Raw genomic sequence first — 14,187 nt, 5'->3', positions numbered from 1 at the left:
GACTAATGCCATAGGGAAGCCATTTCATGTAGTCTAGAAAGCATACTCTACCTGTTAAAGCCTAGGGCAATCAATATGACAGACGCTACCTATCTTCGGAATTTCGTATGGGTACAGGCTGCTTCAGCTACTTGTACACACACACACTCACTCACACACTCATCATTCATCCGGCGGGGAAGCTCACCGGTTGAATAGCCCAGACCAGTCATATTGTCATGTCAACTAGTCCTTGGAACACAAAATACGCGACCCCAGATTTATACGAAGACAGAGGAATCCCGAGGCATTTACCGAGGCATAGACAAACAAATTGGAATCAGTAAAGGGGGAACAAGAGTTGGGCTCTAGCGGGCACGGCGTCTCCAGCCATCGGTCCGTTTGGACAGAATCGATGAGTGTCAAATTACTCGTAAGAACCGGCCGGCAAGGGGATGTGGGGTTACAACTAGGCATTTTTAGGAGCTAATATCGATCCAGCAGCGTAGAATCCGATCGAGAATGCAGAAAAAGAGACTGCATGAGTCTAATATGGAGTTAATGCTGCCAACAAACTTCTTTCTATGTACAATGTGTAGCCTGAGTTTTCTCAGGCAAAGTCGACGACGCAAACAAACCGCCCCAGCCACCAATAACAGACCAACCCAAAATCATCACCAGATGTGTGAAACTCCTTCGTAAACCAAGAAACAAAAAAAAGATATTATTATTCTATACAATACGCTATTCCCTTATTTTCCCATTTATCCCGTTTGTTGTTCCGTTTGTCCCATTCATCGTATACGTGTGGTTGGATCCCTTTTCTTTCATCGAGCCAGTTGTCTCGGGTTCTTCTGGAATCGTGACGAACTTCTTGAGCACCTTCTTCAGGGCTGGCCGCCTGATGGGTTTGCTCAAAAACTCATCCATGCCTGATTCTATACACTCTTTTACATTGCTCTCTTCGGAGAAAGCGGTAAGCGCAACGATGGGGGCCACGTAGCCCATCTTGCGAATAAGTCGAGTCGATTGTAAGCCGTCGACGTTTGGCATCTGGATGTCCATAAATATTACATCAAAGCGCTGGTTCTTCTCCATGCTGGCTTTGACCAGCTCGTAAGCCTCTTGGCCATCCTTGGCAATGGCAACGTCGTAAACTTCTTCGAGTTTGAGCATCCTACTCACTACCTCGACGTTGGTTGCATTATCGTCGGCAACCAACACGCGAAGTTTACCTTTGCCCATCTTGTTCGCCATTGCCTTGTCGATGGCCGCGGTCTGATCCTCCTTGCTTGGAGGGGATGTAGACTTTGCAAAAAACGGCGCGCTGAGGCCCACGAGACGGGGCAGTTTGTTGTCTAGCAGAGCCGGGGTGCTCTTAGATTTGGGATCTTGTAGGGGCGATGCTGATCCATTCATGCCATTCATGGCATTCATAGGATTTCGGGCATGGTCACCAGCTGTAGATCTAACGCTGGTTGGTCTTGAATTCGTGCTGCTGGAAGCGGTACTCGGCGGGCGGTCCTTGACAAACTTAAGGGGAATGTGCATCGTAAATGTTGATCCGACACCCACAGTGCTCTTCAGAGTAACTGATCCGCCCATCAGCTTGGCCAATTGGGAGCAGATGCTCAGTCCCAAGCCTGTTCCCCCAAATTTCTTGTTTAAGCCCAGATCACCTTGAACAAACGGTTCAAAAATCTTGTCTTGCATATGCTCGGGGATACCCGGCCCTGTATCTTCCACCTCAAACTCGAATATGTATGGCTTCGCGTTTGGCGGCGGAGGTGTTGGCGACCTCTCTCGGATGCGAACATGAGGAGTGGCCTTGGGGTCCATGGGATTGATTGAAAGAGCAGTGCCGTTCCTGAGCGTTGCAGAAGCATTCGTTGTTCTAGAATTGGTAGATCGGCTAGATCCCGTACTGCCTCTATGCCGACTTCGCCCAACTCTTGTTGAACCACTTTTAGACAAAGACGAGGTCCGGCTATTGTCATTATTCGGCTGCTCAACCTCGGAAATGCACCGGATTCGCAAATCTACTTTGCCGCCGGCGGGAGTGAACTTTAGACTGTTGTTGACGAGATTAATCATGACCTGCAGAATTCTATGCTGGTCACCCCACACATAGACATCTTTCAGTCGACCCATGCCGTCGGGGCCAAGGGCAGGCAATCTCTTTTCTGAGTCGAAAACCTCATCTAGCTCTGTGCTTTCGGTGCTGAGAAGGCTCACGGTGAATGTGATGTCGCTCTCGCGCACCTGCTTGTCGAAAATGGACAACATCTGTGACTTGATGTCGCCCAACCGAAACTCTCTCTCCTCGAGGCTGATGTGCTGGCCAATTTGATTCTTGGAGAAACTAAGAAGATCTTCTAGAAGATGTAGCAGGAGGTCACCTAGTGGATATGGTAAGCAAAATGTCAAGCCAGCAGATATGGAGCTTCTCAACAAGCAGGGGGCGACACGTACCTGATCTATAGAGTGTTTTGAGGGACTGCTTTATTCGTACAATGTCGTCTTCCTCCATGCAAACAGCGCACATGCCCATGATACCATTCAGAGGTGTTTTTAACTCGTGAGAAATATTGGCGATGAAGAGCGTCTTGCTCTCGTTAGCAGCTTCCGCCGCTCTCTTACTAACTTCCAACTCCCTCGTTCTCTCTTGAACCTTTTCTTCTAAAGATGTGTATTGTTTCAACAGCTCGTCTGTCATGCTGTTGAATGTATCGGTAAGCTCCGTCAACTCGTCGGTAATATAGTGTTTTCCGACCTCGACTCTCCCGGGAATCTTGAAGACGTGTCGGTGAGCATCGGCTTCGGAAATGGGGATGACCTTCTTCTCCCTAAATATCCTCCGCCAGATGGTAGCAAAGAATCCTCGATCGGATCGCTTGGAGCTAGTAGCTCCCGAGCTTGGGTTTTCCTCGTCAAATGCATCATCAAATTCGTCATCGTATCCAGGAGGGTTGATGGATTTCTCCGTGGCAGACTTCAGCCGTCGGATGGACATGACACTGAGGTGTGCGCAAGGAAAGATGAGAATTGCGACAAGCCCAGCTGTTCCAAAGACACACCCCAGGAGAATATCTCTCAGCTTGTCAATGGGCTCATAGGCCTCGCTCTTGGCCTTTTCCACCACAACGGCCCAGTTGACGAGGGTTGTGGCCGGACGAGCGACACCCACGGCCACGGGGACGCCCTGCTCATTGGTCGTTGATAGGTCGACAGTAGAGTTGTCCAACGGTGACAGTTTACGGGTGTATACCTTTGTCAAGCTCGGGAACTGATTTAATGGGAACGGACGTGCATACCAGTTGCCGTCCATATAATTCCTTCTAGAATGCCGATCGGGCTGCCCATCCTTGGGTACTGGGGGGATGACGAAACGAACAGGGGTGTTTTTGAAGCTGGCCTGCGTAGGCGAATATGTATCGTTGCTGGCTGGCTGGGACACGTTGAAGCGATTGGAAGGGTTGGCTGGCCCAACAATGAGGACGATGCCGGTTGAGCCCAACCCTTCCGGCGACGATTGAATGTCGGACAGCGAGCCGGCGGCGAGAACCAACGTCATGTACCCAAGGATGAAGCCCGAGATGGCGTAGGACCTGACGGGGATGGTGAGGGAGATGAGGGCAAAAGTCTCGTTGATGACCAGGGGGCCCAGCACAAGACCGCCGCCGGTGCTGAGGTTGACATTGGGGAAGGCATAGGCACCAAACGCCGGCGTTGACGGGACATATGGGTTTGGGTATCCGAGATTTGTGTATGTGATGTTGGGGTAGAGCGACAGGGGGTAGCCGTACTCGGTATCGCTGAGGTTGACCCGGGAGCCGTCGGGCGCCGTGTAAGGGAGAACAATGTTATCCGTCGCATTGCCCACGCCGGCGCCAGTCACGCTCAGAAGGCCGCCATGATCGCCGCCGGTGGTGTTTCGGGAGTACAGCCGGGCCTGCAGCACGCCGTTGATGCCCCCCTTGACGCCCATTGCGCTCTCCAGATCGGCACGGGCTTTTGCAAAGGGATTGGACGAGTTTTTGTTATAGAAGTCGGAGAAGGCCTGCTGCAGCAGGATGCGGCTGGCAATGGTCGAGCAGATGGTCTGGCCCAGCTCCAGCTCGGAGGCAATCTCAGAAGCCTTGAGCGATGCCGTCAATGCCAGGCCGTCGGACTCGACGCCGACGACGAAGTTGTGGACAAAGATCCATGTCGGGATGGAGATGATGGCAAGAGAAAGCAGGACGGCGAAAAGGACAAGCGCGGCGAGCTGCTCCCGGATGGCGACTCTCATTTTCGGCGGGCGATGGCGATGGAGAATGACGATGCAGCAGGCTGGCAGTCCAGGCAGGACATTCTCCGTGGGAATGGCTGCTGTTATGGATTCTTACCACGCAACATGCTGCTCGAGTGGTTTGTCGAAGGGATGGATGGATTGAAGATTGCGGGCGAGTATCGATGACGAGATGCAGCATAAAGATGTTGTCTCCAATCCTGTCTCTTTTCTTTCCTTGCCCTTTTTCGCTTTTCTGATCGAGTCGCCGGTCTTTGTCGCTTGTCGCTGTCGGGAATCCGGATCGAGTCTGTCTATTCGAATGAATGAATCACTGTCTAGAAGCAAAATACAGAATATGCGTTCTATCGCAAGTGTAATCCAGCAAATGGATATTGAAAACGAAAAAGAAACGATGGATGGCCAGTCCCAGCGCAATGATCAGCGCTTGTTGGTGCTGTGCTGTGCTTGTGCTGCTGCTGCATGACAGTGGACGCGACCGAGAGACCAGAGAACCTTGGAAACCGGGCCAGGTGGGCTTAGGTAAGTCTCGTCCGCTTCGCCGGTTCGCCGGAGATTGGTCGGGTGATTTGGCAGCCAATCAGAAGACTACAAACCTGATAATGCCGGTCAAAAGGTGGGGTTTTGCGGAGCAAATAGTCCTAAACATTAACTTGGCCATCAGGTTTTTTGGTATTTTCACAGCCCGGTTTGGCTTAGCGCGCCCCGGCCTCGCGCTCTTTTTCCTTGGAAATCTCGGGGCCAAATTCAGGCAAGTGGGTACAAAGTAATCCAGACTTGCGCCGATGCCGATGAGCATGTACTAATGTACCCAAGCGAGACCTGTGCTAGTCGAAATAGGGCCATTTGTAATTGTCGGCCAGCGCATCCAAGCTCCGGAATACTGACCCAAAATGGAGAATTTTCAAGGTTAAAATCAAGTATTTTGGCAAGATGTGAAAAATAGGGGAATTGGGGGGGCTTGAATTACCAGGCAATACGGGTTGTAATTATGCCATTACCTAAGGCAATTCTTACTACTACTTCTACCATTAGTAGGTACAGTCATTTATAGAGTGTGTACATTGAAGTCTGTACCTCCTATTACTGTACCAGGCAGTAGATGCGCAAATCTCAACCTTAAATCCCATCCGCTCATGGAACAGCCCTGCAGAGTCTACTAGCATGCATGTGTTCAGCCTTATCCCTGTCTCTTGTCTCCTTGACTCACGCTCCATCTAGACGACTGGCAGAACAAATTAAAGTTTACATAATGTGATTTTATATGCGCGTGTTTCTCCAGCTGCTGCTGCTGTTCATATGCTTATATAATGCGTGTTTATGTGGATGTGCGCCACCAGATGGTGAATCGACTGGAAAAAAATTGAATCAACCGTGAGATTATGTGCATGCCCAACGTACTGTACAACGTCGTACCGGAATCAGATTCAGAATCAGAGCCAAAATGCAACACCGCATCACGAGAGCTTTTATCTCTCGCCCACGTAAAACTTTAGAATAATCTGGGGTCGCCCATCTGCAACCTTTCACGCACGTGGATCAGCCTTGGCAGATTCAGTTTCCCCGGATCGACACTCACCAATCTCTAATTGGCCCCATCATTTGCAAAGTATGCCAGTTTTAAATCCCACAAGGCGCAATTCTATAGCATACAATTCATCCATGATGATCTGGACATTTGTGTGCTTTTCATACCTTTGCGGCCTTCAGTCAGCGCCTCGTAAGGGGAATCTTGGGTTAGTGCTTATTGGATCTATGTCTAGCATCAGCCAGTGCCGTGGTTTTTTTCTATAATTTTTTTTAAGTTACACGCAAATTCCAATGATCCTCTTCAGAATCTTATCATGACAGATTTTATCTAGCTAAACACTCTCAAGGTGTCGCTTTCAGTTCCTATGTGATCCCTTTCTTCATTCAAGAACCTCAATCACATTTCAACATCTTAGTATAGGGTAAAGGGAATTTGGGCAGACTTGTCTCGGCATCTCCACCACTGTCAAACTCAATTCACCTGAACGCACAGCCTAATCGGATCTAGTAACGCGTCAAGTTCGGCCCTTCAGGCACATCTTACATCTTCTAAAACTACCGATCAGCACCAAGTTTTTGATCCGCGCTAAATATGTCTTACAATATGGATTCTCATGTCTGTAAACTTGGCCAATCCCCTTGGACAAATTGACTCCTCCTCTGTGCTACCACTCTAATTTTGTGATCCCAAACCCGTATTACACATTACCGCATCATATGGGATTTCGTCCATTCATGTGACTCGGCTACTGCAACCTCAGCTTTAGGAAGAACGAGCATGATGTATGATCGTCGAATACGTGGCACTTAGAAGCAAGTACAATATACAGAGTCATAAAGTAGTCGACACGACGTCATTTCGTTTTGTGAATAAAAGCTACATGTACTTTGCCGTGTTAATTCCATTGTCTCATCACATCGTCAACCTCTTGCAGAAGCTGCTCTTTTCTTATTGGCGAGCACCAGCTTCCCGCGATTGCGCCTCGAGCAATCTTTCCCCAGTCATCCACAGCCAATCCAAAGGCTTCTTGGACAGCGCAGTAATTTTCTAGTATGTAGCCTCCAAAATAGGCAGGATCATCACTGTTGATGCTGAATCTGACATTGGCATCTAGAAATTCTCGGATAGGAAGATCATGCATCCTATCCACTCCTTTCAACACCACGTTGGAGATGGGGCAAAGAGTCAGCATTGTATTCGACTCTGCCAGCTGCGCAATGAGCTCTGCATCTTCTATGGAGCGGCGTCCATGATCTATGCGTCCCACACCGAGAATTGATAGCGCGTCCTTAACATAGTCTGCAGGACCTTCTTCGCCATAATGGGCCGTGAGATTCACAATCCCCGCAGATTGCGCTGCCTCGTAGACATCTTTGTATAGTGAAGGGTGCATCCCCAATTCAGTGCTGGACATTCCAAAACCGACAAGTGTTCCGTCAAAAAAGTGCCCAGACTCAAGAAGCTCGGTGAGCAATCCATGTCCAGATGGCACTGGCAGATGACGCAGCAAGCAGGGAATGAATTCCACACTGAGCTTGGGGAAGTCGACGGCAGCTCTTTTCTTTGCGGCATTCATACCAGCAATGACGGTCTGATATGGGACTCCCCGCGAGATGTGAGCTTGTGGGTCGAAGAATATCTCTGCATGATAGACCTTTTGTGAATATGCAAGAGAGAGATAGTCGTACGTCAGTGCCTCAAAGTCTGAGACACCCAGAAGGACGGAGAAGCCGATGAAGTAGTAATGCAAGAAGTCGTCGAGAGATGTGAAGTTTTGGTAGCGAGTTAGAAGTGTTGCAGGACTCTCGAAGGCTGGGTCATCCGATGGAAGGGATATCTCGTTTTTAGAAGCAAGGCTGAACAGCAGCTCCGGAGAGATGGTACCCTCTATGTGAACATGATGCTCGCATTTCGGGAGAGCATGAAGAAATCCGTGTAGTTTATCGTTGCACATTTTGGGCGCAGTTGTTATCAAGACTCAATTGTGCAACGTTTTGTGAGACGTTTTCTTCTTCTTTTTTTCGACCTGCGATTTAAATACCGTGAATGGGATGAAGAACGAGTGGGGATAAACGGTTGGCGTGACGCCTGGCTCGTCTGCTATTCGACCAAATTCTCATTTTGGTCCAAAGTTTTTGCAAACCGTCGGAGACCTCCGAGCGCCGAGCGCCGGCGCTCCGGCATCTGCTCCTCTTCTATCTCATTATCAACAGCGATCAACATTTTGGCATTGAGAATGCGCTAAATACAAAAAATTCATGCCATAGGATATCGGCGAACGTCGATTACATGGGCGCTGATGCAATTGACCCTGAATTGGTGATGATGATTCTGCTGCCTTGAAGATAGCAACAGCGGTGGTTTGTTTCATTCTGCTACTTTTTGTCAACACTTGACATCTGAGGCGCGATTACTTGGCAGTCCTGACAAGTCCATTTGTTGGGGAATTATGTATCTCGGACTTTATCGCACTCCAAATCGACTCATTTCAGATGATAATGGAACAAATTTGTTCTCACTCTATGGCGACAGAGTTACAAGCAAGAGAGTTTGTGAGTTCACAACTATGGAGTCGATATCTAGATATCGCGCACGCGGGATTGCCACTTAGCGCTCTTGATATCGCTCACTTTACAGAAGAATGGATAAGTTGCTCATCAGCTTATCGGTCAAATGTCGAAAACGAACCAGCGGACACGATGCCAAACCCTGTTATGCAAGGTCGAGAGCCTGTGCTGTGTAACAACAGCTGCATCCGCAGATTTGTTGATCTCATCAGAACTCAGATTATATGCCACACATTACTTCAAAGGTATATCACCAGGACTCAGAGCGTCAAAGCAATCTGCCAACAGAGAATGAAGGAGATGATGATTCATCAAAGTAGTGGATGATATCAACATTAATATTGGTGAAGAATTGGTCTTCATGGTAATATGGTATATAATGAACGCATCCTCAGTTATTTTTCTCATGATATCCGTCTATCGTTTGTATGTGTGAAGTTCATTCTAACAGTCGGGTACTACTTTGCAATCTACAACAGCCGTCTTTCCAGCCTTGACTTTGGCTACTGCGTCTCTGAGAACGCTTTCGAGCTCACCAGCCTTTGTCACCTTCAGCGCATGGATATCACCTGCTCCAGCTGCCGCTGCTATGCCAGCATAATCTGGCGAAGGACTGAATGAGGTGTTCATTTCTTCGTTAGTTGCCTGAGCAGCCACGCCGTCAGGATGAATCAGCATGTAGGACTTTCTCGGTGCGTTCCATCCTGTACAAATTTGTCAGCCTGCTTCATCGCTTTTCGGGCCTCTGACTTGTAGCTTACCATTATTGTTCAATACGACGGTTAATATGGGAATGTTGTACCGTTTAGAGATCCAATAAACGCTTCCAGGTATGGAAAAGAGATAGGTTCCATCACCCACAACTTGGCACACGAACTGGCCTTTTCCTTCGGCATCAGTAGCCAGCTTGATACCTAGAGCGCCACCGCCAGACCAACCAAGGCCACCTCCTCCACAATTGATCCAAGAGCCTGGCTGTGTTGGCCTTACATTATCGTGAATAAAGCCAGTATTTGTTACTGCCTCGACAACCCATATGGTATCCTCGGGACAGACGGTACGCAGCACTTTACTCAGATAGGCTGTGCCAAAGCTGCCGTTAGAAAACGTCTGGGCCGCGTCATCAATACGTTGGATCTTTGAAGAGTAAGACTGATGACGGGTCTCTTCGGCCACAGTTTGGTCCTTCGCTGCTAGTATCTTGGCTGATTCGCCTGTCTTGAGATTGTCAAGGATTTGTCTAATAGATGTCAGACTATCGGCTAAATATCGAGCTTCAGACTCAATGTAGAATAGAGGCATCCGCTGCTTTAGGGGGTCGGCATCTATGTGAAAAATCCTGGCGTCTGGGTTGGGCTTGCAACGTGTTTGGATCCATGGAACATCGCAGTCCAAAACTAGGATAACATCGGCTTCCGGAATGGATTCATCGGCGCCTTGTCTAACTCCAAGCCACGCCGGATGGTTGCCAGGGAAGCACATATCACTACCCGCTGTGTCAAGCACACGCAATGCCTTGACAGTATCAGCTAACTCGACGAGTGAGTCTGGGATGCTGTGATTGCGACCAGAGTAGCCAGTCACTATCAATGGCTTCCTAGCATTGGCCAATGACTCGGCGATATTACTCGCCGCCCTTGAGGAAAGCCCGCCTAGGTCGACCGGATCCCAGTGTTTCTGGTTGATGGCGTATGGCTTGATCTCTGCCTCCATGACTTCTCTCGCAGCACAGAGATATACTGGGCCATGTGGAGCGGTTCTGGAAAACTGCAAGGCTCGATTAACCATCTGTTTGATGTTGACGCCGGTTTTAATCTCAGCTGTATATCGGCAGTATTGCCCAAGGATAGCCTTCTGGTCAGGTACATCTTGTAACCAGTGGATGAACTCAGTGCGTGAGCCGCGCATCTCACCCTCCTGAGTGAAAGGGGACATGCCCGCAAAGATGAGGACCGGGGCATGGCCGCTTGAGGCGTTATGAACGGCAACACCAAGAGCTTGCGTGCCAACATCGACGTGAACGATAACACACTGTGGCTTGCCAGTTAAACGAGCGTAGCCATCTGCCATGGACATCGCCACCATCTACTCATGCTCGCAGTTATTAGCAGCCACCTTTACAAAGAACTAGGCTCTATAGGAAGAAGGATGATACCTCACTAGGGCAAGTAATGATACGCGGAAATTTTCCCTTGGCTTCTCGCTGGCCCTGTACCATAGCCTCGATCATGCCTGGATGATCTGATCCCAGATTGACGAAACAATGTGTGACCCTTGCATCCCATATTGCCTCGAAGAAAGCAAAAGACGTCGAATACATGATGAACTGTCTTTACACGTCGGCCCGCCTCAGAATATGTTCTTTCTGAAACGCTGGACGGCAAATATCACAGCGAGAACTGTCATGACTCTTTCAAGAAGTTGGCCGCTACGCCCTTGTTAAAGGGTTCGCATATAGATGCCGTTCCTGCTGCCGAGCTGCATGAAATCATTCCAGTCCCCCGATTCAGCGCCGATCATTAGCGAGCCTCTCCGCAGGCCCTAGTCTTTTTGAATCTCCCGCAGTAGCTCGAGTCGACAGTTTGGACCCCAACTTGTACAGTACTGGAGGAGGCAAACATGACCTCCCGGTCCGTCCCGACGGGGAACAGACCCCAGTGAGTTAGTGCCAAGCCTGCCGCGGGTCTCTATCCCTGTCTTCCTGTGCAAGTTACGGGTCCATGGGCCCTCGAATGCTCCAGTAGAGTAGTATCATCACCTCGTTCAAGGCTAGCTCTCATGTTCTGTTCTCGCCGAGCCAACACTGTTCTAAACACTACAGCGAACCGCCCAAATCCCTTCGGAGAGACTCGACAATAAATGAGTTCTTCTTTAGTGTCTACCTAGTGATGCTCGTATAAATGGAGACGAGTTACTCCCTTGCATCCAACACTGCAGCTGAGATCCCTTGAAGTACCAATGCTAGCACTGCAGGAAACCTGGCAAATATCTCGTGCTCAACAAGCAATACCACTCTATGCAGCATACATCGTGTATAGACAAACTCTGTAATTTGCATACATTTGCTGCACCTAGCATTAGCTACATATATACACCATCCAACACAACCGGCCCAAACAATTATGGAAGGTGGTCCGCATGAAGCCTCTCGCTAGCAATACAACGTGCATAGGTACGAGCATGCACATGGATGTATTTGCTATTGTGCGTTGGGTGTTGAGGCATCATGAACAATTCCACTATACCCGAGGAAAATTGAATCATTCAGACATGCAGGAAGACGTCCAACCTTTTCCATCACACTAATCGCCCAAGATTGCGAGTAGTGGTGTGAGGCCTGCCTAGAGCTTTGAGAGTGAAACTAGTATTATGGCGCGTATATCGTTTCTATTGCAATAGCTGATTTAACGCAGGGTATCCAGGACCAGAAAGAGAGAAGTGTGTAAAGGGTACAATCCACCAAAAGAAAGTGACTTTTTAGAGAGTAAATCGAAAGGTGGGATACGCATCGCCCAGGTTGTTCTTCACATTCTCTGGAAGGTTCAGCCTGTCATCCCGCTCACCAGCATCGCGCTTCTTATTCTCTCTCCACATGAGCACAGCCAGGATAGTGGCACAGATCATTCCCAGCCACATCATGGCAAGCGAAACACTGTAACCAGTGACATAGGTGGGAGCTTCGTTGACAAGGTAAATGTTGCTTCCAATGATGCCAGCAATATTGCCTATTGTGACTTGGATTGAGGATCCGAAGGCGCGCTTCCAGTGACCCGAGAGGTTATTTTGCAGCCATGCAAGCGCCATGGGTGTGACCATGTAGGCACCGCCAAACACCAAGAACACCGCGCCAAACTTGTAGTCTCGAGACTTTCCTTCTTGTGCAAGAAGCATTCCGTAGCCAATGGTCACCAAGCTGGTTCCAGCAACGAAGAAGCTAAAGCGGTGTCTGAGCTTGTCAGAAGCCCAGGCACCGATGAGCATCGTACCACCTGCAACCACATAAACAGGGATTGTGCGGACTTGCGCCTCCTGAGCTTTCCAGTTGAACTCGAGGAGAATAGTGGGAAGGAAGAATGTTCCAGATAGACCAGGAACGCCGACACCCATGTATACCAGGGCTCCAAGCCAGATCTTGTAGTCCGACATGATCATCTTGAACGAAGTCTTGTTGAGGACATCCATGCGGCACGAGTCGTCGACATCGGCGGCAAGGCGGCGACGGAGCAGCTCTTTCTCTTCAGCGTTGAGATAGTTGGTCTGCTCTGGCCAGTCAATGATAAGAAACGCGGCGATGATGGCGAGAGTAGAGGTTATGGCGCCCTCAATGATGAAGATCCAGCGCCAAGCAGCAAAGCCGTGGTGGCCGCCAAGCTTGGCGATGGCGTAGGCTAGAAGTCCTCCAAATGCGCCGGCAACAACGGTACTGCAGAAGAAGAAAGACATGCGCTTTTGATACTCGTGTCGCTTGTAATACATCGATGTGACGTAGATGATGCCGGGCAGGACGCCGGCCTCGAAGATACCAAGGAGGAATCGTAGACCAATGAGCGCACTATACGAGTGAACAAATCCCATACACATGTTGATGATGCCCCAGCAAAACATCAATGTGGAAAGGTACAAGGAAGGGCGAAACCTCTTGATGACCATGTTGGAAGGGACCTCCAACAGGATGTAGGAGATGTAATAAGTCTGTACAACGTCAATTCTGTATAATAATGGCATGGATTTATTCGCTGAAAACTTACAAAAAGCGCGACATTGAACCGATTTCCCGTAAGATCGAGGTCTGCAACCATTCCTTGAATACGCGCATTGCTGATATTGATGCGATCCAGAAACGACATCATATAAATCACGAAGAAAGTAGGGAATATGATGAAGTCGAGCTTTGTAACCAGTCTGCTCTCGGCCTTGGGATCAATTGGGCCGTCTGAGAAGTCCGAGCTGCTTTCCTGGTGCGACTTTGGAGCCACTTGCTCGCCCGTCTCGACGGGTTGCTTTTCCTCGACCGCTGACATGATGAGGCCGTTCCGATATCCCGATGATTGATGGAAATGACAAGCCACGCGAAGGTAAAGGGGCTTTTCACAGGATCAAGGACGAAAAGGAAGAGGAAATTCGGTAAAAAGGCAGAGCAAAGACCTATTAAGGTCATCAGATGGCGTTGCTGTGTGTCGTTTATCGTGGCGAGAATAGCAACAATGTGGCTGCCGCGAGGGATGAACGCATAAAAGAGGTAACAAGAGGTGATGGAGACCAGGACTAATTACAGGTATGCATTAGATGACCTAGGCAGAGCTCCGTCAAGCTGCATGTTCAGTCGGTTACTGAAAGATGAACCCTCGTTAAGCAATGCGACAAGGAATTAATTGTAGCAATGCCTTGTTGCATAAGAGTCTTCTGTATCGAGTATACTCATTGGGTCAGCCGCAGGTAGGACAGGAGTCTCGGCCTTGATGCCACATGCTGTGCGGTTTAGCCTCTCCGTCCCCTGTATGCCATATACCCCAACCATTATATGAACTTTAAAAAAAAAAAAAAAAAGAGAGAGAGAGAGAGAGAGAGAAAGGAAGGGCCAGTGACGGTACTCTCCAGGAGAGGGAAGCCCTGGCTAAGGGTCGACCCTTGACGGGGGGGATCGCGACGATGGAGGGCACCCTGCAGCTAAAAGCATATGGGTTTAGGCGGAATTCAGTCCACCTTTACACGTAGCGAATTATACTAAGAAGTCAAAGTAGACCACAGCCTATGTAACGTGGCCATTTAAAGAAGGGGTTATGGCCTGATTTGCTCTGCCGAGCCGGACGAGGTACTCG

At 49.2% G+C, this 14,187-nt stretch overlaps 4 protein-coding genes across 4 annotated transcripts; all 4 read right to left on the bottom strand.

Annotated features, from left to right (window-relative positions):
• Positions 1–589: 589 nt before the first annotated feature.
• V8C40DRAFT_76633 (uncharacterized protein) lies at positions 590–4,442 on the bottom strand. Its single transcript, XM_083223405.1, has 2 exons — positions 2,452–4,442; positions 590–2,378 (listed from the first exon to the last, which is right to left on the bottom strand). The coding sequence occupies exons 1-2, from the start codon at positions 4,268–4,270 to the stop codon at positions 724–726; spliced, it is 3,474 nt and encodes a 1,157-aa protein (XP_083069925.1). The 5' UTR covers positions 4,271–4,442; the 3' UTR covers positions 590–723.
• Positions 4,443–6,642: 2,200 nt separating this feature from the next.
• On the bottom strand, positions 6,643–7,852 carry V8C40DRAFT_253432 (adenosine deaminase). Its single transcript, XM_083217610.1, has one exon. It carries the CDS (start codon positions 7,753–7,755, stop codon positions 6,697–6,699), a length of 1,059 nt encoding a protein of 352 aa, XP_083069924.1. The 5' UTR covers positions 7,756–7,852; the 3' UTR covers positions 6,643–6,696.
• Positions 7,853–8,594: 742 nt separating this feature from the next.
• Positions 8,595–10,971, bottom strand: V8C40DRAFT_253429 (thiamine pyrophosphate enzyme, N-terminal TPP binding domain-containing protein). Its single transcript, XM_083217609.1, has 3 exons — positions 10,524–10,971; positions 9,130–10,453; positions 8,595–9,072 (listed from the first exon to the last, which is right to left on the bottom strand). Exons 1-3 carry the CDS (start codon positions 10,686–10,688, stop codon positions 8,813–8,815), a joined length of 1,749 nt encoding a protein of 582 aa, XP_083069923.1. The 5' UTR covers positions 10,689–10,971; the 3' UTR covers positions 8,595–8,812.
• Positions 10,972–11,231: 260 nt separating this feature from the next.
• Positions 11,232–14,077, bottom strand: V8C40DRAFT_253426 (MFS general substrate transporter). Its single transcript, XM_083217608.1, has 2 exons — positions 13,117–14,077; positions 11,232–13,060 (listed from the first exon to the last, which is right to left on the bottom strand). Exons 1-2 carry the CDS (start codon positions 13,387–13,389, stop codon positions 11,846–11,848), a joined length of 1,488 nt encoding a protein of 495 aa, XP_083069922.1. The 5' UTR covers positions 13,390–14,077; the 3' UTR covers positions 11,232–11,845.
• Positions 14,078–14,187: the final 110 nt, after the last annotated feature.

The sequence above is a fragment of the Trichoderma camerunense genome, assembly GCF_050948025.1.
Source record: "Trichoderma camerunense strain CBS 138272 chromosome Unknown V8C40scaffold_17, whole genome shotgun sequence".
Taxonomy (NCBI): domain Eukaryota; kingdom Fungi; phylum Ascomycota; class Sordariomycetes; order Hypocreales; family Hypocreaceae; genus Trichoderma; species Trichoderma camerunense.
This window is presented reverse-complemented; position numbering and strand designations above follow the sequence as displayed.

Bases quoted from the DNA above. Each gene is read 5' to 3' on its own strand.
- V8C40DRAFT_76633 (XM_083223405.1), bottom strand. From the start codon at position 4,270: ATGAGAGTCGCCATCCGGGAGCAGCTCGCCGCGCTTGTCCTTTTCGCC. The intron at 2,379-2,451 runs GTACGTGTCGCC...CATATCCACTAG, and splicing joins CAAAACACTCTATAGATCAG to GTGACCTCCTGCTACATCTT.
- V8C40DRAFT_253432 (XM_083217610.1), bottom strand. From the start codon at position 7,755: ATGTGCAACGATAAACTACACGGATTTCTTCATGCTCTCCCGAAATGC.
- V8C40DRAFT_253429 (XM_083217609.1), bottom strand. From the start codon at position 10,688: ATGTATTCGACGTCTTTTGCTTTCTTCGAGGCAATATGGGATGCAAGG. The intron at 10,454-10,523 runs GTATCATCCTTC...GAGCATGAGTAG, and splicing joins TCATTACTTGCCCTAGTGAG to ATGGTGGCGATGTCCATGGC. The intron at 9,073-9,129 runs GTAAGCTACAAG...AAATTTGTACAG, and splicing joins CGTCGTATTGAACAATAATG to GATGGAACGCACCGAGAAAG.
- V8C40DRAFT_253426 (XM_083217608.1), bottom strand. From the start codon at position 13,389: ATGTCAGCGGTCGAGGAAAAGCAACCCGTCGAGACGGGCGAGCAAGTG. The intron at 13,061-13,116 runs GTAAGTTTTCAG...GACGTTGTACAG, and splicing joins GGTTCAATGTCGCGCTTTTT to ACTTATTACATCTCCTACAT.